The 23,600-nt window shown below is 39.2% G+C and overlaps 1 protein-coding gene across 2 annotated transcripts in view; it reads left to right on the top strand.

The window, feature by feature from the left end:
• The window catches only part of Garre1 (granule associated Rac and RHOG effector 1), an 89,319-nt gene that overhangs the window by 42,841 nt on the left and 22,878 nt on the right, over positions 1-23,600 (top strand). For both annotated transcript variants that reach the window (XM_027941453.2, XM_071604954.1), the window contains 5 exons: positions 12,228-12,434; positions 18,533-18,673; positions 18,866-18,961; positions 19,776-19,937; positions 21,327-21,485. In XM_027941453.2, coding sequence (XP_027797254.2) covers positions 12,228-12,434; positions 18,533-18,673; positions 18,866-18,961; positions 19,776-19,937; positions 21,327-21,485 — 765 coding nt within the window. The remainder of the gene's footprint in view (positions 1-12,227; positions 12,435-18,532; positions 18,674-18,865; positions 18,962-19,775; positions 19,938-21,326; positions 21,486-23,600) is intronic.

Genomic DNA, 23,600 nt, shown 5'->3' with positions numbered 1-23,600 from the left:
GTTTGGTCCTCAGCACCACATAAAAATAAATAAATAAAATAAAGGTATTGTGTCCAACTACAACTAAAAAATAAATGTTTAAAGGGAAAAAAAGTGCTTCAGGCACAGTAGACGAGACTGATAGTCTTATTAGGTATGATGAGTGCTGTGCTGCAGGTGGAAAATAACCTCAAGCTTGTCTATTGTTTTGTACAGTTTTTCAGCAGTTCCTCTTTCTCACCCAGCTCACTGTGACTGGACCTGCACTCAGAGCAGGATCTGCTACCCAAGAGCGTGGAAGAATACTGGAGTGGAGGCAGGGGTATAGCAGAGAGCCTTAGAGCCCTGTAAGAGAGAGATGATGTTATTTGCTTCCCAGTATCCAGTCTCCCCTTCTTTTTCAGTAATAAACTTTTTTTGATTTTGTTATTTAGGCATATTGGCATATTTTCAGAGATAAGTATAACATCTCCTTGTTCCCTTACAGTCAAGACTAACCAGTTAGTTATTTTAGTAGAATCTGGTCCATAAAGTCTGACTGAAAGTACTGGATGAGATACTGGGAGGTCTCCTTAAAGGGAACAGAATGCTCCCTTCTCTTCCCCCAGTTTTCTCTGTCCAGAATCAGATGGAGTGGCTGAAGGTCATTTAGTCATTTAGAGCTATGAAGTAACTTAAGAACGGAAACCTTTCATGAGAACATAGGGCAGAAATAATGGGAACTAGGTTCCTTATGATGCCATGGAATCTCCATTCAAGCTCTAGACTTCCTGTCTCTGGATTTCTTTTACCTAGAAAAAAAATAAGGTACCGTGTTGTTTTGGGTCTTTGTTGTTATGTGTAGGTAAACCTGATCCTAAATGAATGGAAGCAAGAAGACCAGGTAAGAGTTCATTACTAGATCTGAGGGTATATCTCAGTTATAGAGCACTCACCTAGCATGTGAGAGTTCCTGGATTTTATCCTCCACCCCCCAAAAAAAAGAGCATTACTATTGGGTTCCATGGTGCATGCCTGTAATTCCAGCTGCTTGGGAGGCTGAGGCAGGAGGATTGTGAATTCAAAGCCAACCTCAGCAATTTAGTGAGGCAAAAGATGATCATGGCTTAGAATGGTTATAGAAGAAAAAACTAGAAGCAAGTTTTTTGGTTTTTTTTTTGGTCCTGGGGATTGAACCCAGGGTCGCTTAACCACAACTGCATCCCCAGCCCTTTTTTATATTTTATTTAGAGAAAGGGTCTCATTAAGTTGCTTAGGGCCTCTTTAGGCTGGTATTGAACTCGAGATCTAAACTAATGGTTAGATGCCTCAGCTTCCTACGCAGCTGGGTTTATAGGCGAGTGCCACTGTGGCCAACATAGGTTTTTGTTTTGTTTTGATTTGTTTTTTGTGGTGCTGGGGATTGAACCCAGGGCCTTATACATGCGAGGCAGACAGTCTACCAACTGAGCCATAATCCCCACCCCCAGCGCAGTTTTTTATATATACAAGTTCAATAACATTAACAACATTGACATCATCATATAACCATCACGATTATCTATCTCTAGAACTTTTTCATCTTCCCAAACCCATTAAACAATAACTTCAGTTCCCCCTTCTCCCAGGGACCACTATTCTACTTTTGTCTCTATGATTTTTTTTTGTATTTATTTTTTATTTTAGCTGGACACAATACCTTTATTTCTTTTATGTGGTGCCGTGTATTGAACTCAGGGCCCCACAAGTGCCAGGCGAGTGCTCTACAACTGAGCCACAACCCCAGCCCTTTCTCTATGATTTTTGATTACTCTAGAACCTTATATAAATAGAATCAGAATACTTGTCCTTTTGTGACTGGCATAATTCACTTAGCATAATGTGTTTTTTTTTAATATTTATTTATTTTTTAGTTTTCGGTGGACACAACATCTTTGTTTGTATGTGGTGCTGAGGATTGAACCCGGGCTGCACGCATGCCAGGCGAGCGTGCTACCACTTGAGCCACATCCCCAGCCCCAGCATAATGTTTTTTAAAGCTCATTCATGTTGAGCTGGGAGTGGTGGTGAATGCCTGTAATTCCAACAACATGGGAGGCTGAAGTAAGAGGATCACAAGTTCAAGGACTGCCTCAGCAATTTAGCAAGGCCCCAAGCAACTTAGGGAGACCCTGTCTCAAAAATAAATAAATAATGTCACCCATGTCGTAGCGTGTATCAAATTTTCCTTCCTTTTGATGGTATTTCAGCAATTGTCTTTTGAATGTAGTATTGCCATAGGTGTATGTGTGGGTGTGTGGGTATATAGAGCCACACACAAGCACCTGGGTCACTCATTGTAGTACTGAGACTGTGGCAGTGGAGGAAAAGTAGGCTAGAATCATAGGTCTGGGATACCTAATAGACACTGAGGGGTGATTTAAGAGTAGATAGTTGGAATACAAATTTAGAGTTGAGGGCTGATGATGTCCAAAAAATTGGGGGCCAGCAATCAATAGCTTCAAAACTGTACAAGGTCATCAAATGAGTCTAGCTGGAGAACAGTGAGCCCTGAGGCACTTCAGCTTTTAGAGGTCAGAAGATGACAAAGAAACAGCCAAGGAGTGTGAAAGAAGAGCCACTGAAGAAGCAGTAAGAAGATGAAGAGTGTGGTGTCTTGAATGCCAGGCAGAGCAAGTGTTTGAAGATAGGGAGAGAGGACCACCTTCTCAGATGATGTCAAGAAGAGGTGAGGTGTCCTCCGGTCTTCTCTCAAGACTTGCCACAGTTATCATCATGTACATAAAATGTCTGGGCGTGTTCCTCCCTTCCAAATGAGGATGGTGATCTGTATCTCAATAAGGTAGCTTGAAAGGTGTTGATAATGAAATATTCTTAATAGAAGAATATTTCTGGGGCTAGGGATGTGGCTCAAGCAGTAGTTTGCTCACCTTGCATGCGTGCTGCCCGGGTTCGATCCTCAGCACCACATACAAACAAAGATGTTGTGTCCGCCGATAACTAAAAATAAATATATATATATATATATATATATATATATATATATATATATATAAAAAAAAAAAAGAAGTTAACAACTTCCGTTTTTGGAATGGGGTCTTGCTCTGCTGCCCAGGCTAGTCTCAAACTCCTGGGCTCAAGCGATCCTCCCTCTTCAGCCTCCAGAGTTACTTGGTACTGTAGGCACACACCATTGTCCTGGGTGAAAGTGACAACTTCTTTTTTTTTTCCCTTGCAGCTCCCACTCTTTTCTCTCTTGCTGACTCCTCCTTCTGTTCTTCTCTAAATGTTTAAGTTCCCTAGGGGTATATTCTGGGCTCATTCCTTTTGCTTTGTGCAAAATTACTCTTTTAGTATCCATTTAGTTCCAATATTTAAATGTGTTTGTGTATCTGTGATATATGTGTGTGTGTGTATTCATGACTTTTGGATTCCATATCTTAATTTTTTTCTTCTTTTGGTACTGGAGGTTTATCCCAGGGGAGCTTTACCATTGAACTACATTCCTAGAACTATAGGGCACCTAGGCCATATGATGTCTGAATAACTTCAGTATATTTTAACCCTTTCCCTGTATCAGTATACACCCACAATATAAATTTGTTTATTGAGAAAATTGTGTATTGAATGGGAAAAATAAATTACTCAAGAACAGAATCTCCTCCCCCACCTTCCTTCTCCTCCATTTCTCCAGATTCCTGAGAAAACTTGTAATGGAACTACCATTAGACCCATTTATCTCACTCCTTGGTATATACCCAAAGGATGTAAAATCAGCATACTATAGTGACAGAGCCATATCAATGTTTGTAGCAGTTCAATTCACAATAGCTAAGCTATAGAACCAGCCTAGGTGCCCTTCAACAGATGAATGGATAAAGAAAATGTGATATACATATATAGACACACACACACACACACACACAGGAATATTACTTAGCCATAAAAAGAATGGCTTTATGGCTTTTGCCGGTAAATGGATGGATCTGGAGACTATCATGCTAAGTGAAATAAGCCAGTCCCCCCCCCAAAAAAAACAAAGTCTGAATGTTCTCTCTGGTATGTGGATGCTAACACCCAATTAAGGGGTCGGGGGAGGGAAGAATAGAAGTTCAATGGATTATCAAAGGGAAAGAGTACAGAGTTGGGAATAGGAAAGGAAATAGGAAATACAGTAGAATGAATCAGACATAACTTTCTTATGTTCATATGTGAATACACAACCAGTGAAACTCTAAATCGTGTACAACCACAGAATGGGATCCTAATTAGAATAAATTATACTCCATGTATGTGTGTGTGTGTGTGTGTGTGTGTATATATATATATATAATCAAAATACACTCTACTGTCATGTGTATCTAAAAAGAACAACAACAATAGCAACAAAAAAGACAGGGTCTCCATAAGTTACCCAGGCTGCTGGGGATCCTTCTGCCTCAGTCTTCTCAACACAGTCCTTTGTCTGCCATAATTAATATGGACTTTATTACCTTGAGTGGACTTCTACTTTTCTCCTGGATGATCTTTTATAATTACCATTATTATTATGTTAAGATTTATAGCAGCATAGCTGAAATTTCCTGTGTGTTCAACACATATTACACTGTAATAAATTTTTTTTTTTTTTTAATTTTTTATTGTGTGTTGTTCAAAACATTACAAATTTCTTGACATATCATATTCCACACTTTGATTCAAGTGGGTTATGAACTGTAATAAATTTTTGATATAATTTATTTTGGAAAGGGACCCATAATACAACTTATAGGGCTGGGGTTGTAGCTCAGTGGTAGAGTGCTTGCCTAGCATATGTAAAGCTCTGGGTTTGATCCTCAGCACCACACATAAATAAATAAGTTAAATAAAGGTATTGTGTTCATCTACAACTGAAAAAAATAATAAAAAAAAATTTAAGAAAGAAAACCAAAAAAAACCCCCCAACATCATACACAGTTTTTCCAAAAACATTCACAGTAGCTGGGCCTGATGGCATACTCCTGCAATCCCAGGCACTTGGGAGGCTGAGGCAGGAGGATTACAAATTCAAGGCTAACCTGGGAAACTTAGCAAGAACTTGTCTCAAAATAAAATTTAAAAAGGGCTGGGTATGTAGCTTGGTAGTTGAGTATTTGCCTAGTATGTGTGAGTCTCTGGGTTCAACCCCCCAGTACCATTTAAAATAAAACTACATGTACAAATATGTGCTGCATAGGAAACATATAATCGATGGTTATATCTATTTAGGAATATTTAGTACTATTTGTTTGTTTATTTACCTCATCGTTTTCCTCAGTCTATTTACAGTGAATATGTGTCACTGATATAAAGGGTTTTATCCACCACATTGCTTAGCCTAAGAAGTCGAAACCATTGCGTCTCTGCTGTTATTTTCATTAGCAATAAAGCATCCTGTCCAAGGACAGAATGCAATTTTGTCTGACTTGGTTAGCATTTGGTGTTGGCTCTGCCACCTCTGGGCATGTCTTTTCTTCTCCCTAGTTAAACTTTCCCCCATATATAGCATGGCAGCTTCTCCGTGCCTTAAGTTAATGCTTACTGCAGAGAGCTTTTTTTTTTTTTTTTTTGGGGGGGGGTGGGCATTCTGTTGTTGTGGATGTGTGTGTATGTTTTATTTTATTTTTTAATATTTTTTTAGTTATAGATAGATACAATAACTTTTTATTTATTTATTTTTATGTGGTGCTGAGGATCGAACACAGTGTCTCTCACATATGAGGTGAGCACTCTACCACTGAGCTACATCCCCAGCCCTGTATGTGTGTGTGTATTTGTTGCTGGCGATAAAACTCAAGGCCTCACATATGCTAGGCAAGTACGTTACCACTGAGCTATAACCACAGCCCTCTTTTGTTAATATTTTACATGTTCGTTTCAGTGAACTTGTTTTTTACATTTTAGTACTGTAGTATAATCATCAGCAGCACTTTCCATAGTTCAGGAATGGTCTACTGTATTTTCTGTTTCTTTCTCTGGAGACACATTTAGGTCTTTGTATCACATTTTGGTCTGTTGGCTAGGTCATAATGTAATGACTCTGGAATTATCATAAAGACAAAAAAGGCCCCATAAATAATAAGGTTGAGGACACTTGGAACCAAATGTAATGCGTAAGGTATAAATATTAAAGAGAAAGAAATGATTGAATAGCTTTGGAATTTCAAATAAAAGGACCCAGTCTGGATCAACTTCATTTCACTCATTCAAACTTTTAAACTGATCAGAAATAAATGGATATATGACCATTTTACTTGTTCTTAGTAGGAATATGAGGAAGGTTGAGTGAAGTTAAATAGAACACTGAACTTAGTGAGAAATTACTTGTTTTATTTATTTTTTATTTTTTTACAATTATTATTTTTTATTTTATTTTATATATATAATTATTGTTTTTTTAAATTTTTTGGTTGTGGATGGACACAATACTTTTATTTTATTTGTTTATTTTTACGTGGTTCTGGGAATTGAACCCAGTGCTTCATGCATACTAGGCAAGCACTCTACCACTGAGCCATAACCCCAGCCCAAAATTACTTGTTTTAATATGAAAGATCCAAAATGTTTTGGGAGATGGGGTAGACTTGGGCACTCCATATTTATGAGCACAAACAGATATTAAGGACTGAATCAGGCCTTGAGCCTAGAGAAGAGTTAATTAAAACTAAAATTTGAAATACTCTAGGAAGTTAGAGTTGACATCTGCATGTCCTATAATGACTATGGTAGTGTAGAGAGGGTCGTCTTTTTTTGTTTTTAATATTTTAAAGTTGTTGATGGACCTTTATTTTTATTTATTTGTATGTGGTGCTGAGAATTGAACCCAGTGCCTCATGCGTGCCAGGCAAGTGCGCTACCACTGAGCTACAACCCCAGCCCCCAGAGGGTGGTCTTTTGATGCTCAAAATTGGATGACCTTAAATTAACATCTCTTTTTATAATCTCAATTAAATATAAAAATCACCAAAAAGAAAAGTCATTCTGGTTATATCTATGAGCATAGTATACTTAGCAGCCAATGTAATGCCACCATTGGGGATTTCCAGAAAACAGGACTCCATTTCAGTAGATCCCCAGTGGTTATCAATAATCTAGCCCTCCTTATGTTTGGTGTCCATCCACTATTGTGTCTACACCCTGGATCTTATTGTAGGGAGACAGAGCAGCCTGTTAATTTTTTTTTTAAAGAGAGAGTGAGAGAGAGAATTTTTTTAAATATTTAATTTTTAGTTTTCAGCAGACACAATATCTTTGTTTGTATGTGGTGTTGAGGATCGAACCCGGGCTGCACGCATGCCAGGCGAGCGCGCTACCGCTTGAGCCACATCCCCAGCCCCAGCCTGTTAATTTGAACACAGCTTTTTGGAGTCAAACAGAACTGGTCAGTTCTGTTTGACTTATTACCTACTTGATATTAAGCAAGGTTGTTTGTGTGTATGTGTGTGTGTGTTATTTTGTTTTGTTTTGATCTCTAAGCCTTAGTGCTGTTAAGAATTGCTCACAGCCCACAGGGTCACATTCCCATGTAAGGTATGTGTTGTGGGTTAAACACTCAATGATAGCTGTTGATAGAGTTTCATTGTTACTGTAAACTTAAATGTCTGTCCTTGACAGTCCTTTCATTTTTCTTACCCAATTTGTCACATCTATTCTGCTGTTGAACCCCATACCAAAAAACTTTCTCCATGTGAAAGAAAAAATAGCTGTCTAAGGCCTTGGGGTCACACTTTTCCAAATTTACATTAGGAAGACCCCCAAGGACTGGCCTATGCCTGGGTAAAGGAGGGGGGCTAAGCTAAGAGTAAGATATCAGAGAAAAGGTGGGCAGAGGCAGCGTGAAGTCAGAGCTCTGTCTTCCTGAGTAGGTGAAGTTTACACCTACGATATTCAGGTAAATTTAAGAGCAGAGTCATTGAAACAGCTTTTTCTGGGGTAACTACTGGTTTGGCTTTTTTTTTTTTTTTTTTTTTTTTTTGGTAGTACTGGGTTCTGAACCCAGGGTACTTTACCACTGAGCCATATTCCAATCCATTTTTATTTCTATTTTGTTTTGAGACAGGGTGTTGCTAAGTTGTCCAGGTTGCCTCAGCTTCCTAAGTGGCTGGGATTACAGGTGTGTGCCACTGCACTTGGCTTGATTGGTTTTGAATGAATTATTTACAACACATATTTTGTCACAATCCTAATTTGGGTTGATGAGTTACACATCATAGGTAGGAGGAAGGAGGTGCATGGTAGCTGAACTCTTATTATCATAGTTTCTTATTTATAGAGAAGACACTTAGATTACATGACTCATCTAAGATCAGCCATGTAATAAATGGTGGGGACAGCACACTGAAAATGCCTTTTCAGCTGTTTGGCTCTCTTCCCCTGCTTATTCCTATAACAGCATTCCCCACCCCTTCCACCATTTCACCACTGCAACAAAACAACTTGCCCTGACTCCATCCTTCCATAGAGGTGGGTGTTAAATCCACACCGTCATTATCAGAAGAGTGTCCTGTTCTGGACCCTGCATCAGGCCATCAGAAGCATTTCTGAAAATATTTCCTTTATGAGAGGAAGGGGCAGCCATCTCTTTCCCCTTGGTCATGTCCTCAGAGAACCTTTTCTTTACCACCTACCCCTTGATGTTCATTCTCCTACAGCATCTGACCTTGTGTATCCATTTATGACTTTGTTTTCTCCCTTACCCTCCTGAGAATGAGTTTCGGGACTTGCTTATTCTCTTTCTTATATTATTATCAGGCTTTTGTGCTTTATATATATTAGGCATTCACATATATATTTCTTGTAAGGGTGAATGATTCATTATTATTGGTCAGAAATTGTGAGAATATGACCCCACAGCAAATGGTTCATGGCATCCTCACTGTCTCCTCCTCCTCCACTTCTCCATAATCTGCCAAAATGCAGATTAGGAGGGGGATGAAGAATTTGTGTCCTTGAGGAGCCAGCATCACTTCTCTGTGTCTGCACTATGTGGAGCTTCAGGACACACTTAACTGTGCCAGTTAAGGTTGAATTTCTATCATGTACCTGATCTAGTTCCACTAGCCCTTAGCTGTATCGAGTCTGTTGAAGTAGTGGGGGCACACTGGCTAAAGGCACAGAAAGATAATTCAAATGACTATTATATCCAGTTTTTTTTTTTTTTTTTTTTCTTTTTAAAAAATTTTTTATTTAATTTTTTTTTCTTTTTTTTAATTTTTTATTGTTGGCTGTTCAAAACATTACATAGTTCTTGATATATCATATTTCACAATTTGATTCAAGTGGGTTATGAGCTCCCATTTTTACCCCATATACAGATTGCAGAATCACATCAGTTGCACATCCATTGATTTACATATTGCCATACTAGTGTCTGTTGTATTCTGCTGTATATCCAGTTTTTGTCACCATGACAAAGTTTCATAACTTTTATATGACTTAGTCTTCATGTCTATAAAATAGGGATGACTGCAAGGATTGTTCCTAGGATTAAGTGTGATAACCCATGTGAAAAAAATTTTTAATTTTTTTTTAGTTGTTGAATACCTTTATTTTTTATTTATTTTTATGTGGTGCTGAGAATCAAACTCAGTGCCTCACACATGCTAGGCAAGTGCTCTGCCACTGAGCCACAACCCCAGGACCTCCATGTGAAATCTTTAACATTGCTTAGGTACAAGCTGGGAGCTCAATTAAAGCTGGCTGTGATTACATACAGTACTAAATATTATTTATTGGTGCATTATGGTTGTATGTAACAATGGGATTTATTGTTACATATGCTTACCTGCACACAATATAATAATATAATTTGGCCAGTTTCACTCCCAATCTCTTCCCACCTCTCTCTGCACCTTCCTTTTGGTCTCTTTCTACTGATCTCCCTTTGATTTTCATGAGATCTACTCCCACCTTTCTTTTTCTTTTCCTTTTTTCCTCTCTAGCTTTTACATAAAATATATATATATATATATATATATATATATATATATATATATATATATATACACACACACATACATATATGTATGTATGTGTGTGTATATGTGTGTGTGTGTGTGTGTGTATATATATATATATATATAAACAAACAAACATATAGCCCTTGACCTTCTTATTTCACCAAACATAATGGTCTCTGAGTCCATCCATTTTCCTGCAGATGACATAATTTTATTTTTATTTTTTTGACTGAATAAAACTTCATCGTGTATATGTGCCACATTTTCTTTATCCATTCATCCATTGATGGACACCTAGGCTTGTACCATAGTTTGGTTATTCATGTCATGTATTTCTGACTGCGTGCATTACCTGTGTCCCTCACCTTGTCCAATCTAGTACAGACCACTGATAGGGAAGAGCTCTGAATGTGGTGGAAGTGGAAACCCAGGAAGTTCAGATGGGGTTTCAGCATCTGGGTTGTTCACTACGGTGAGAGGATGGTTTGGTTTGAGGTCTTTTGTTTGCTTTTGTTTGGTCCTGGTGATTTCCACAGGGGGAATACGATTCAGAGGGAATAAGTATATACAGAGAGTTGGCCTGTTCCTGTATCTCCAGGGAACAGAGCTCTGACTGGTAGGGATGGAGAGGGTGTACAGTAAAAGACAGCATTGGACATGGGTGCTAATAGGTAAAAGATCCAAGGTTGAATCATATTTGGGGCTGCTTCAAGGGACAGAACTGGACTGGAGCATAGGTACTTCAAAAGACAATGGAGCCTGGCTCAGTGGTACACATCTGTCATCCCAGCAGCTCTGGAGGCTGAGGCAGGAAAATTGTGAGTTCAAAGCCAGCCTCAGCAAAAGTGAGGTGCTAAGCAACTCAATGAGACCCTGTCTCTAAATAAAATACAAAATAGGTCTGGGGATGTGGCTCAGTGGTGAGTGCCTTTGAGTTCAATCCCTGGTATCTGCCCTACCCCCACCCTCCTCACTCCCCCCTCACCCCCATCCCCCTACCCTCACCATTCCTTCACCCTCACCCCCACCCCACCCCCCAAAAAAACAATGGAAACAGTTCCAAACCTTCATCAGCTTCCCAAGGCAGGGTACTAAGGGCTGGCAGCCAGTGAAGCTTCTCACATTTGCTCCTACCATTTGGATGAATTGCAAATGTATAAAGTAATTTTTTGTAAGTCATCTATATTAGCCAATGAAAAAAGAAAAAATACCTTCCACATATACACACACACATAAACAAAATCTCAATTTGATGGAACATGATGAAAGGGTTACAATGGTTTTTGTTGGTATTGTCAGATTTGGTGTGGGCAAAAGCACTATAAGAGATTTGGCAGGGGGGGTGTCAGTAATCTGGAATATCTGTGCTCAAATTGCTTTGCGTATGGTAAATTCTTGCTCTCCTTTAAAGAACAAGAAATAGGAAATCCTAGAGAACACATTGTAGCTGTGGTTAAGGCAAGAAAGAAAACAGGGAGCAACAAACAATGTCAGAGAACAGCTGATGCCAGATTGCCAGATAAATGTACTTTCATATTTTAAAATGTTTATAGTACACATATTTCAGTGTGTGTGTATGTACATATGTATAGTTACATGTTAACCCTATATGTCAATGTGGTATTATGAATAGTATTTTTTTAAAATGAATTTCCTATTTGCGCCATTAACCAGTTAACACTATGTATCAGTGGGTTCCTACTAAACTGGTGAATGGAGTTGTATAACATGTTTTGTTGCCTCCTACAAGACTGGTCTGTCAGCTTTATTTCTTAAGATTGAAAATATGACTTACAATGATGTTAATAACTATATTAACACTGTTATTAAAATAACCAGTATCGTTGGATTCCATTTCCAATGGGATTTTTTTTATAAGTCACACTGATCTATCAGATTTTGAATCACATGGCTTTTACTTTGCCTTCTGAACACTGCATGGACATAATTGGAATTGTGGATTGCTCTAGTTCAGCATGAGCTCAAAGACAACCAGGGTCAGTGTGAGCCAGAGTCCAGGTGATAGGAGTGGAGAACAGGAATACAGATACTTGGCAGGAAGTTGGAAGATTCATTTGAATCTGGGGACTTGCTGTTTGGTTGAGATGTTTTGACTTCTAGGCATCAGGCAGCTAGGTCCAAATATGAGAACAAAGGCAGATCCTTCTAAAGCATGGCGACTTTTTCACTTTGTATAATTTCATAATTCCATAGTCATTGATAGTTGAATTTATTATGCTGATCCATCAGTAACCTGCGACCTAAAAAACCCTGGCTTTCTTGTTTTTGCAGGTGTTGGGGCGATGTTTCTTGACAGTGGTACAAGTCCATTTCCAGTTTTTGACCCACGCATTACAGAAGGTCCAGCCAGTGGCTCATTCTTGCTTTGCCGAGTTTGTTGTGCCAGAAAAAAAGAACAGTGGTGGCAGCGGCTTATCTGGCATGGGCCATACACCCGAACTGGAGGAAGCTGTGCGATCCTGGCGGGGGGCTGCTGAGGTAACTGACTTTGGGGAGGTTGGGCCCTGTGTTCAAATGGGAGAGGATCCAGAAGGCCTTTGCCTATTGGTTCTCAAAAGGGCCATTTTCTTTAGAAATGTAAGTTTTAAACTGCTCTCATTAGCTTGTTCACTTATTTAACAGTGAACGTCTTTGTGAATGCCCTTTGGGGCAGGCCTGTGCCAGGCACTGAGCTAACAGCTTTTTCCCACAGCCTGCTGGGAGAAGGCTTATAAAACCAGGGTGAAGAGAGCTGTGGTAGAGATGTTACAGGCAGAGAGGAGGAGCCCTACTTTTGAATAGGAGTGGTTCAGGAAAGCTAGAAGAGAGGAACAAAGGAGAAGTCTAGTGCCTAAATCAGCAAAGACAGGATGGAGCTGGCTGGTGAGGGAAATGCTCAGCAAGGAAGCTGGGTAGGTGAGCAGGAGTGTTTGGCAGACAGATGGAACGCCAGGCTCCAAAGCCACAACCATACCAAATGAAAACTCAGTGAATATAGGGATTTCTCCCTTCTAGTTCTGGAAATTGAACCCAAGGACAGTCTATTACTGAGCTACTTCCCAGCCCTCTCTAAACTTTATTTTGAAATAGGTTCTTGCTGAGTTGTCTAGGCTGGCCTCAGACTTGTGATCCTCAGCCTCCTGAATAACTGGGATTACACATGTTGCCACCACACCCAGCTGAATATAAGGAATTTTTTTCTTTCTTTCTTTCTTTTTTTTTTTTTTTTCCAGTACTGGGGATTGAACCCAAGGGTGCCCTACCACCGAGCTACATCTCCAACCCATTTCATTTTTTAAAAAATTTGAGAGAAGATCTCACTAAGTTGCCTAGGCTGGCTTCAAATTTACAATCTTCCTACCTAAGCCTCCCAAGTTTCTAGATTATAGGAGTGTGCTTTTGTTTTTTGATAACCAAATCATTCTCTTTTAGAAGGCTTAACATATTTATAGTTTTTAGTTCTTTAAGATTCTTAACTGGTCCAACTCTACCTAAGCCCTCATTTGTCAGTTGCTTTGCATGTGATTTGAGCAATTCTCTAGTACTGCTTTATTTGACTCCATGAAGTCTTCAATCTTTTGAAAGATCATCGATTTCCCAGCACAGCAGATATGTTCATAAAACCCAGTTACCAACAAAAGGTAGACCAAGGAAGAGGTTGGCTCCACTATTGGGTAAATATCGCATTAGTAGGGCTGGTATGGCATGTTCATCAGGGTTGGAGGAAGAAGAAATGCCAGTGAATTAGTGAGTATTCTCATTTCCCACACAACCTAATGACTGAAGGGACCTGCCACAGTGGTGGGCAGCAGGCTTTCCCTGAGCCTGTTGGGCTGGAGAGTCCAGTCTAGCATAAGATTCCTTTTCTTTTTTCTTTTTTTTTTTAGAGAGAATTTTTTAATATTTATTTTTTAGTTTTCGGTGGACACAACATGTTTGTTTGTATGTGGTGCTGAGGATCGAACCCGGGCTACACGCATGCCAGGCGAGCGCGCTACCGCTTGAGCTACATCCCCAGCCCAGGATTCCTTTTCTAGTCTCTGATTTGGCCTTCTCCACTCCTTTTCCATAACCAGAAGAATTTAAATATGAGCAAATCAAAAATACCTCTTAAAAATTGTCTGTGTTGGGGCTGGGGTTATAGCTCAGCTGTAGAGCGCTCGCCTAGCATGTGTGGGGCCCTGGGTTCGATCCTCAGGACCACATAAAAATAAATAAAATAAAGGCATTGTATCCAACTACACCTAAAAAATAAATTTTAAAAAAATTTAAAAATTTAAAAAAAAAAAGTCTGTATTATGGAGCCCTCTCATAAAATCAGTAACAACACATTTCTTTTTCTTTTTTCTTTTTTTTTAAGTCTCAGAAAGTCTACATGTGGGCTGGGATTGTAGCTTAGTGGTAGAGCACTTGCCTAGCACTCATGAGGCACTAGGTTCAATCCTCAGCACCACATAAAAAAATAAATAAATAAAGGCATTGTGTCCATCTACAACTAAAAAAAAAAAAAAAAAGAAAGAAAGAAAGGAAATCTGCATGTATTATTATTATTTTTTTTTACTTACTTAACAATAAAAATACTCATATAGAAAAACATACTTTTGCTAACTTCCTGGAGGAAGGCTGTGCATTAAAGACTTTGTAAGTTATTAAATTTAGACTGTTTTCCTGGTTTTGAAAGAAATCCCTCAATTCCTCTGTGGGGTAGTTAGGAAGGCCTCTTGGAGCATGGCCCCTTCATGGTAAGAGTGGCTGAGAAGCTTTTTCTTCTGCCCTGCCCCACCCTCCAGCATGCAGGTCTTCTTGTTATGATTAATATAGGTTGTTAATTATGAATTTTCTCTCCCTGAGAATACAGCAAAGTTGGTAGACCCAGAAAGTATTCTGGGCATTAGGAAGAAATACATTTGGGACTAAAAACTGAGTCATATTGCTTGTAAATGCTACTGAACAATCACCATTTGTAGAACTTAGGCAATGTATTTTTTGCAGACATTGTAATACTATCCTTTGTTTTTAGTATTAGAAAAAAAAAGCTGTGACTTTATCTAGGACTTACTGCTGTTTTACAGAGTATATGATAGTTTATAGTTAAGGAATAGTATTTTGATTTATTGTCTAGTTTGAAATATTCCATAATTAAATTGGAAATGTATTTATTTTATGTCTTAGAAATCTCCTTTAATCCTAAATTTTATTTATTTATTTAGTGGTGCTAGGGATTGAACCTGAGGCCTTGCACACACTAGGCAAGTGCTCTACCATTGAGCTATATTCCCAGCCCTAATCAAAACTGTTAAACATAATTTTTCACTTTGATGGGTGGTCAGTTGAGACCTTTGTCCTGTCATTTGGCTTCACCAACCTCTCTCTCTCTCTGTCCTCCTGTCTTCTGGGCTCCAGCCTCCTGACTATTCCACTCACATTTGGAAACCTTAGTACCTGGTCACTCTTCTCTGCTCCATCTGCTGGCATCATTCATGCTGAAAATTCACCCCACAGGAGACCTTCTAGGGATCCCTTGACCATCTCACCTGACCTTTTCCTCCACCCACTTTAGTTTTTCCAGTCTTTTCTTCCCTCTTCACACTCCCTTTGTTTCCACCTAGTGCCCCTACGCCACTACACTGAGAAAACAGAATCCCCCTGACATTAGCCTTTCTTCTCCCATTACCAAAATGCTGTTGCTCACCCCGCTCCCACCTGCTGCCCCTGCCCCGCTTCAGACTCATCCTTCTTCCTTCCTGACAACAGAGGAGGTGCATTCTCCAGTCCAGAGCTTTCCCCAACCCCACTTGGCCCCCATCCTTGAGGGCCTGGCTTCTGTGGTGGGGCCCTGTGTTGTTTTGGGTTGTGGTGGTGGTGGTGGTTGTTTGGTGGTACTAGAGATTGAACTCAAGGCATCACATGCTTAGTAGTCAGGCTGTCTACCATCAAGCTACATTCTTAGCCCAGAATCCTGTATTTTCTCTCTTTCATTCTCCATCTGTTTCTACCAGCATTCAAACAGGAAAATCCACCTTATTTCTCCACCTTTTTTCTCTGCTGTTTTCACAGCTAACTTCTTGGATCAGTTGTCTGCCTTTTTCTCACCTTTGATTGATTCTAAAGATAATTATTATGAAGGATTTCAAGCATATTGAACAAATGAAGCTTAACTTTTTTTTGCAACATTTACCTCATGCCTTTTATTTTTAACCAAAAAAATATTACATTTGTAGTTGAATCCCTTTTGTACCTCTCTGCTATCTTATTCACATCCTTTACTCACTAGAGGAATTTGAAGTCAATTTGGAGTCTGGCTTCTGTGTATATTTTTACTATATGTGCATGTATTCATACATAATATAAGCTATTATTTTGCACAATTTGAAACTTTACATAAATGTCATCATTCAGCTCCCTGAAATCTGGATTCTACTCTTACACAAGAACATGTCTTCTCTTGTCAAAGTCACATGTGCCTTTCTTTTGTATTTTCAGAGCATTCAGCTGCTCACAGTATCTCCAAGGGGGAAATACTCTTCTCGTAGCAGAGGCTTCTTCATGTCTACTGTCACTACCCAAGTTTAGAGGATCATTATTTCTACTCAGGACTCTTTTCTCCTCTCCTTGATTTGCTATTTTCATTTTAAAATTGGATGATGTTGCTTCTCATATCCTTAGGGGCTGTGGACCCCGCAAATCCTGCCATATCTGGCTTCTTTGGTCACTCTCCCCCTTGTCACTGGGCTACAGATCCTTGGCTATGTCTCATTCTTCACCTTGGTTCCTTGGTCTGTATTAGTACCTGTCTGCTGGTCCTGACACACTCTTATACCCCTGCAGTTCCATTGACTACCTTCTCCCTTAACTCCCAGCCCTTTTTTCAGCATCTAGGATGTTCCCTGTTACAGTGCTATATTTGCTTCTCTCAGTGTGTTTTCTGATTTTTAATTCTGTTTTGTCTGCCTTTTTGGTTCATGAGAATATCAACTCCAGGAGGGCAGGGGCCAGGTTTTGTGCTCTAGAATGTATCTGGAAATAGCCAACATAACCCCCTGTGGGCAAAATATTTGAGTGAATTATATTTTTTTGTTTTTGTTTTGGTACTGGGAATTGAACCCAGGGGCATTCTACCTCTGAGCTATATTCCCACCCAACTCCACCCTCTAAAAAAAAATATTTTAGTTGTAGATGGACACAGTACCTTTATTTTATTTATTTATTTATTTTATGTGGTGCCGAGGATTGAACCCAGTGCCTCACACATGTTGGACAAGCATTCTACTACTGAGCTACAACCTAAGCCCCCCACACACACCTTTTTTTAGTTTTTCGTTTTGAGATGGGGTCTTGCTAAGTTGCTGAAGCTAGCCTTGAACTTGGGAACCTTTTGCCTCGATTTCCTGAGCAACTGGCGTTGAGTGAACAATTCTTTTTTTTTTTTCTGAGGCCAGGTACCGAGGATTGAACTCAGGGGCACTTGACCACTGAGCCACATCCTCAGCTCTATTTTGTATTTTATTTAGAGACAGGGTCTCACTGAGATGCTTAGCACCTCGCCATTGCTGAGGCTGCTTTGAACTAACGATCCTCCCGCTTAGCCTCCTGAGTTGCTGGGATTACGGGTATGCACCACTGCGCCCAGCATGTGAACAATTCTAAATTGTTTTAAACTGTAAGACTGTTAGGATTCAGGGAATGGTAATTTATATATAATTTGTGAAACTAAAGCTTTGGAATATGACAACATTGAAGCTGTTAGTTGTTTTCTTGTAGTCCTACAGGTTTGATAAATATTACAGTTCCTAGCCTGTCCTGGAAGAACAAAGGTAAACTATTAAAAAATGTTATTTGTTTCACAAATACTATTGCAACAAAACTAAATATTGAAAGACAATTCATTTTTAATCCCTTCACCCCTCTAATAAATCAAATATATATTTTTTTGTATTTTCTTCTACTCCTGACCCACATCTATGTTTCCATTTCATCACATAATTTCTTCCTGTTTTTCTGTCTTGCTCATATACTCTACATAAACATACTTACTGCCTGAAAGTGGGGGGAGACAAGGTCTAAATGAATTGATAAGGGCCTCACTAAGTTGCTGAGGCTGGCCTTTGAACTTGTGACCTCCGTCTCAGCCTCTGGAATCACTAGGATTACAGCCATGGGCCTGCTGTGCTCAGCTATATTGGTATGGCTTTTTACTTCAGTTCACTCAACTAGATATATTATTTTGTTTTCTCTTCTGGAAACTCCAAATGCCAATATTTCTAGGTTATCTATCTTTAAAGCAGGGAAATTAAAAATGTGTAAATGTTTATATGTATGTACATAACTAATAACAGGTAAATCTTTTTTCCAGTGTTTCTAAGATAAAGTAATGTTACATCAGGTTTGCTTTCTCTTTGATATAGTTAATTTAGGCTTTCAAAATTTTGGGCTGCTTGCTTTATTACATGGATGATGCAGAACCTCTGGCTTATATCTAATGCTTAGATGGTCCCTTGCTTTATTTTGGTTTTGGGATTTTTGTTGTTATTATTGGTTTAATTTTGCTAGTAATTGTAACATCCTCTTTTACTTACCAGTCTATTTTTATGTTTTAGGCAACATCTAGATTAAGAGAAAGAGGCTGTGATGGCCGCCTGGCAGGAATTGAAGTTCAGCAGCTCTTTTGTTCTCAAAGTGCAGCAATTCCTGAGCACCAACTAAAAGAACTGAACATAAAAATTGACAGTGCTTTGCAAGTAAGTTTTTCAAAGCTGGAATATTGATGTCCAAGGCAAGGAACTAGTTTTGATGTTGAACCATTAGAGTAATAAAGTTGTAATTGACCTCAAGTCTTCTAAAACTCTAAAAATTTTAAATTCCTATTTTCATTAGATTTGTCATTCTAATCTGCTGTATAATCTTGATTCCTGAAAATAATTTGTTTGCAGGCATATAAGATAGCTCTGGAAAGTTTAGGCCACTGTGAATATGCAATGAAAGCTGGCTTCCACCTGAATCCAAAGGCGATTGAAGCAAGTTTGCAGGTATCCTATCCTATCTTTTCCTTTCCTTTCCTCCCTCCCTCCCTTGCTTCCAACCATCCTTCCTTCCTTCATCTCTGTCTCTCTCTCTTGTCCCTCCCCTCCTACCTTCCTTTATTTCTTTATTTATCTTTCATATGTTTATTTACTTGGCAAGTATTGATTCAGTACCTGCTACATGCCTGGGTTGGTTTTAGGAACCCCATCCCTGCTTATAGTGCATTGGAGGGGAGGACCAAAAAGGGAGGGACAAATATTTGGAAATCAGATGGTGCAGAAAGCTATAGAGAAACATAATACAAGGTGGGGACATGTTTAGGAGTGTGTGTATGGTAGATGGGAGGAAACCATACCATCTTTTTTTTTTTTTTTTTTTAACCTTTATTTCTCTTATTTATTCTTATGTGAGGCTGAGGATCGAACCCAGGGTCTTGCACGTGCGAGGCGAGCTCTTTGCCGCTGAGCCACAACCCCAGCCCCAACCATACCATCTTACACAGGGTGCTCTGGTAGTCTGCACTACCTGAGAACATGGTTTGTTAACATGGTGGGCAATAGAAATGGGAGCGTGCTAGGCTGGCAGGAGTAGGCTGTAGTGACTAGAATGTTCAGAGGGCTGGGAATTTGTAGAACTAGATCAGAGAGAGGAGGCAGAGGCCTATGGGGGCCTTCTGTGCCCCTCTGTGTGCCATAGACAGCACCACAGTTATATTTCTCTATCTGGTAACTCTTGGGAGCTGTGAGGGATGTTTATGTGGTCCAGTCTGAACCAAGTGTTTTGACAGATGAGGTATGGATAACCTCTCTTCTTTTCCAGGGTTGCTGCAGTGAGGCGGAAGCCCAGCAGACTGGGCGGAGGCAGACACCCCCACAGCCCATGCAGTGCGAGCTTCCCACTGTCCCTGTGCAGATAGGATCACACTTCCTGAAGGGCGTCTCCTTTAATGAGTCGGCAGCGGACAATCTGAAACTTAAGACGGTAGCTTTCCATGGGGTTCCATGGGGTTTCAGCAGCCACGTGTGAACTTGGAAATAGAGTTCTTAAGGGTTTGTGAGGAACAGATTAAAAAACAAAACAGGTTAAAGAAGGAGGCTGTGACCTTTCTTGGTAAAATGATGAACCTGGGGTTTGCACGTGCTAGGTGAGTGTGAGTGCTCTACCACTGAGCCTTCTGGTGCCTTTTTTTTTTTTTTTTTTTTTTGGTAGTTGTAGATGGACAGAATACCTTTATTTTATTTATTTTTATGTGGTGCTAAGGGTTGAACCCAGTGGCTCATATGTGCTAGGCATGCACTCTGCCACTGAGCTACAGCCCCAGCCCTCTGGTGACTTTTTTTTAAATAACTTTATTTTGTATTTTTATTTTATTTTTTTTAATATTTATTTTTTTAGTTGTAGTTGGATACAATACCTTTATTTTATTTATTTTTATGTGGTGCTGAGGATCAAACCCAGGGCCTTGCACGTGCTAGGCGAGTACTGTACCACTGAGCCACAACCCCAGCCTGTTAATAACTTTATTTATTTTTCTATATGGTGCTGAGGATTGAACCCAGTGCCTCACACATGCTAGACAAGTGCTCTACCACTGAGCCACAATGCCAGCCCCTCTGGTGACGTTTTTAATGAAACATTTGCCAAAAAAGTTTCATTGAAATTTCATTCAAATGTTTAACCTAAAAGATTTGGAAGTATATTGTAAAATATTATCCATGATTAGTATTTCTTATGGACTTTTGAGAAGTAGGAGGAGAAATCTTATAATAATGCAGTATAGTGGCCATTTTTGGAGTAACATGGATGTCAGGCTTATGCTAAGTGCTTCACGTGCATTATCTCATTTAATCCTTCCCTTTAAGGTGGGTAATGCCCTTTCTTACTTGATATGGGGGAACTGAGGCCCAAGGTCATAGAGCTAGAAAATGGTAGAGCTGGAATTTGAGGTCATGGGAGCCTGTTTGCAGATCCTGCATACCTGACCATTTGGTCATCCAAAATAAAGTTGAAGTTTCAATTGGTATTTACTTTTACCAGATGATTTTGTTTCCTTATTTGGAAGGATTCAGAATTTCCAAATTCTTCAACCAGTTTGCAACAAGAGATTGCTAAATAATTTTTTACTTTGTGCTGACGTAGAAATCACGTTTGTATTAATATATGTGTATTCATATCTAGCAATTCATCATGGGATTGGAAAATCTCTGAGGGTGACTCATGATGATAATTGCTTAAGAAATCCAAATGGTATGATCTGGATGTACTTAAAATGCTTTTTTCTTGAGGATGATTATATAAATGCATTTCTATAAATTTTATAACCTTGCATGGCTTTGTTTTAAGATGTGGACTCTTTTTGTCAATTTATAGCATACAATGTTACAGTTGATCAAGGAAGCAGGCTGCTATAATGGACTTACACCCAGAGATGATTTTCCAGTGACTGAAGTACTGAACCAGGTGTGCCCATCTACATGGCGGGGTGCCTGCAAGACTGCTGTGCAGCTTCTATTTGGCCAAGCTGGACTGGTGAGTATGTGTGAAGGATGAAAAAAAATAGAAGATACATTTCTTTCTTTCTTTTTAAAAATTTTTTTTAGTTATATGTTGAAGTTTTTTTTGATTATTTGCCTTAATAAATTTTATATTTAGTAAGATTTTGAGTAACAAAGGTAACGTAGAGTGTACATTAAATAAGCAAATATTAAGTCCCATTAATTAAGTCCTTTCATCAGAGTCAGTGATTTAGTGTGACCTACTAAGGACCCATTTTCAGAGAGAGACTCTTCTCAGTAGCAGAGTGGCTTTGGTCAGCTCAGGACTGTTTCACCCAAGGCTATGGGTAAAATAGAGATCTCTTGCTGGATGGTCCCTGGAGTTTTACCCAGCTTTCCATGAGTGACCTCAAGTAGAACAGACTTTTCAAACATATGAGGATGTGGTACAGGCACATGTGTGAAAATAGTCAGTGACTTTCAAAGTTCTTCAGTGCTGCAAAATTTAGACCAGATTTTTTTAAATTAATTTTTTAGAAGTAGTTGAACACAATACCTTCATTTCATTTATTTTTATGTGGCGCTGAGGATCGAACCCAGAGCCTCCACATGTTAGGTGAGTGCTCTACTGCTGAGCCACAACCCCAGACTCTAGACCAGATTTTGAAAAGCAAAAGAAGTACAGCATTAAAAAGTCTTTCTTGGGCTGGGATATAGCTCAATGATAGGTTGCTTTCCTAGCATATATGTGGACCTGGGTTCAAAAAAGGAAGAATTTTTCTTTTCTTTTGCAGATTGATGGTATATATTGCAGGAAACCTAGTTACAAAATAATTTTGACAGGGCCCTTGACCTGGCCCGATAATTCTGCAGCTGTAGTGGATGTTTTTCTGTTGCCAAACTGCCTCCTGTCTAAGGCCTTTGCACTCTGTCCTCCTTTTACCTGGAAATCCTTTATCTCTCTGATCTTCATGTGTCTCACTCCTGTCATCTTCCTGGTGTGAGCTCCAGGATTACCTCCTCCAAGAGATCTCTCCTGACTATGCTGGTATAAGTGGAATCCCTTTCTAGTAACTTTATGCCCCAGCTCTGTTTATCTCCTTATTAGCAATAAAATAACAACAGCAACTCAAATGTACTGGTTTGGTCTTTTCATCTTTCAGAGAAAAAAGGGGGAAAAAAATTGCCAAAGTTGGGTAAGATCAGGAGATTAGCATCTGAAATCACCATTTAGGTTGGCACCATTGACCTATATATAGCCTTATTTACTTGATTCCATTTTCTAATAAATGACTACTTTTTGGACAAGATATAGTACTTTAGAGATTAGAGGAAGCTAATTAGAGAAAATAGCTAATTTAGGAAAATGAGTCTGATGTCTACTTTATTCATGTAAAGAGCTATTGGGAAGATGTTTATCTTCTGTTCCATGTAGCTGAGGGTTGTGGTGGCCCAGCTCAGGACAGTGCTATCTTGTAGAGAGCCAGACAAGGGCCTCTCCACAGAAAAGAGCTGTTTCCTTTAGGATCTATTCTTCAGTATAGGAACCACCAGGAGAAGTACTAAGTCGGAAATACCCTGCTGAAGTATGGAAGAATCACTGCCTTTAAGAGATCAGTCCATATTCCCAGAGACCATTTAGCTGAAACTCAAAGAACTATGGCAATGCATTCTCCAGAAAGGAGTGTGCAAATAAGGTAGAAAGATACACAGGCTGTTGTGAGAAAACATTATAAGTTAAAAGGAAAAAAAAAAAAAAGTCCTATTTTTCTTAAAGACCAGAAACTTCTTCCTGGCCCTCTACCCCTGATTGTAGGGCACCTTTGTGTGACTGACAAAAGAACCTTTGGATTATGGTTCTGCGGGTGGGAGGAGAGAGGAAACACCTGTGTGGTCCAACAAAAGCTGTTCCTTAGACAGGAAGTGTTTCCTGAAGGACCAGCTGTGGGAACTCTGTTTATAGCAGTGGAAATCTACACCATTAGAGGCTGAATTTGGAATCATGATAAGCAACTCTGTACAACTTGACTCCTGAACTATTATAGATTTGGTTTTAAAGTGTTTAATCTTCTTTTTTTAAAAGATTTTTAAAATATGGACACAATATCTTTATTTATTTTTATGTGGTGCTGAGGATCAAACCCAGTGC

Source organism: Marmota flaviventris, chromosome 18, assembly GCF_047511675.1.
Source record: "Marmota flaviventris isolate mMarFla1 chromosome 18, mMarFla1.hap1, whole genome shotgun sequence".
NCBI classification, from domain to species: domain Eukaryota; kingdom Metazoa; phylum Chordata; class Mammalia; order Rodentia; family Sciuridae; genus Marmota; species Marmota flaviventris.
This window is presented reverse-complemented; position numbering and strand designations above follow the sequence as displayed.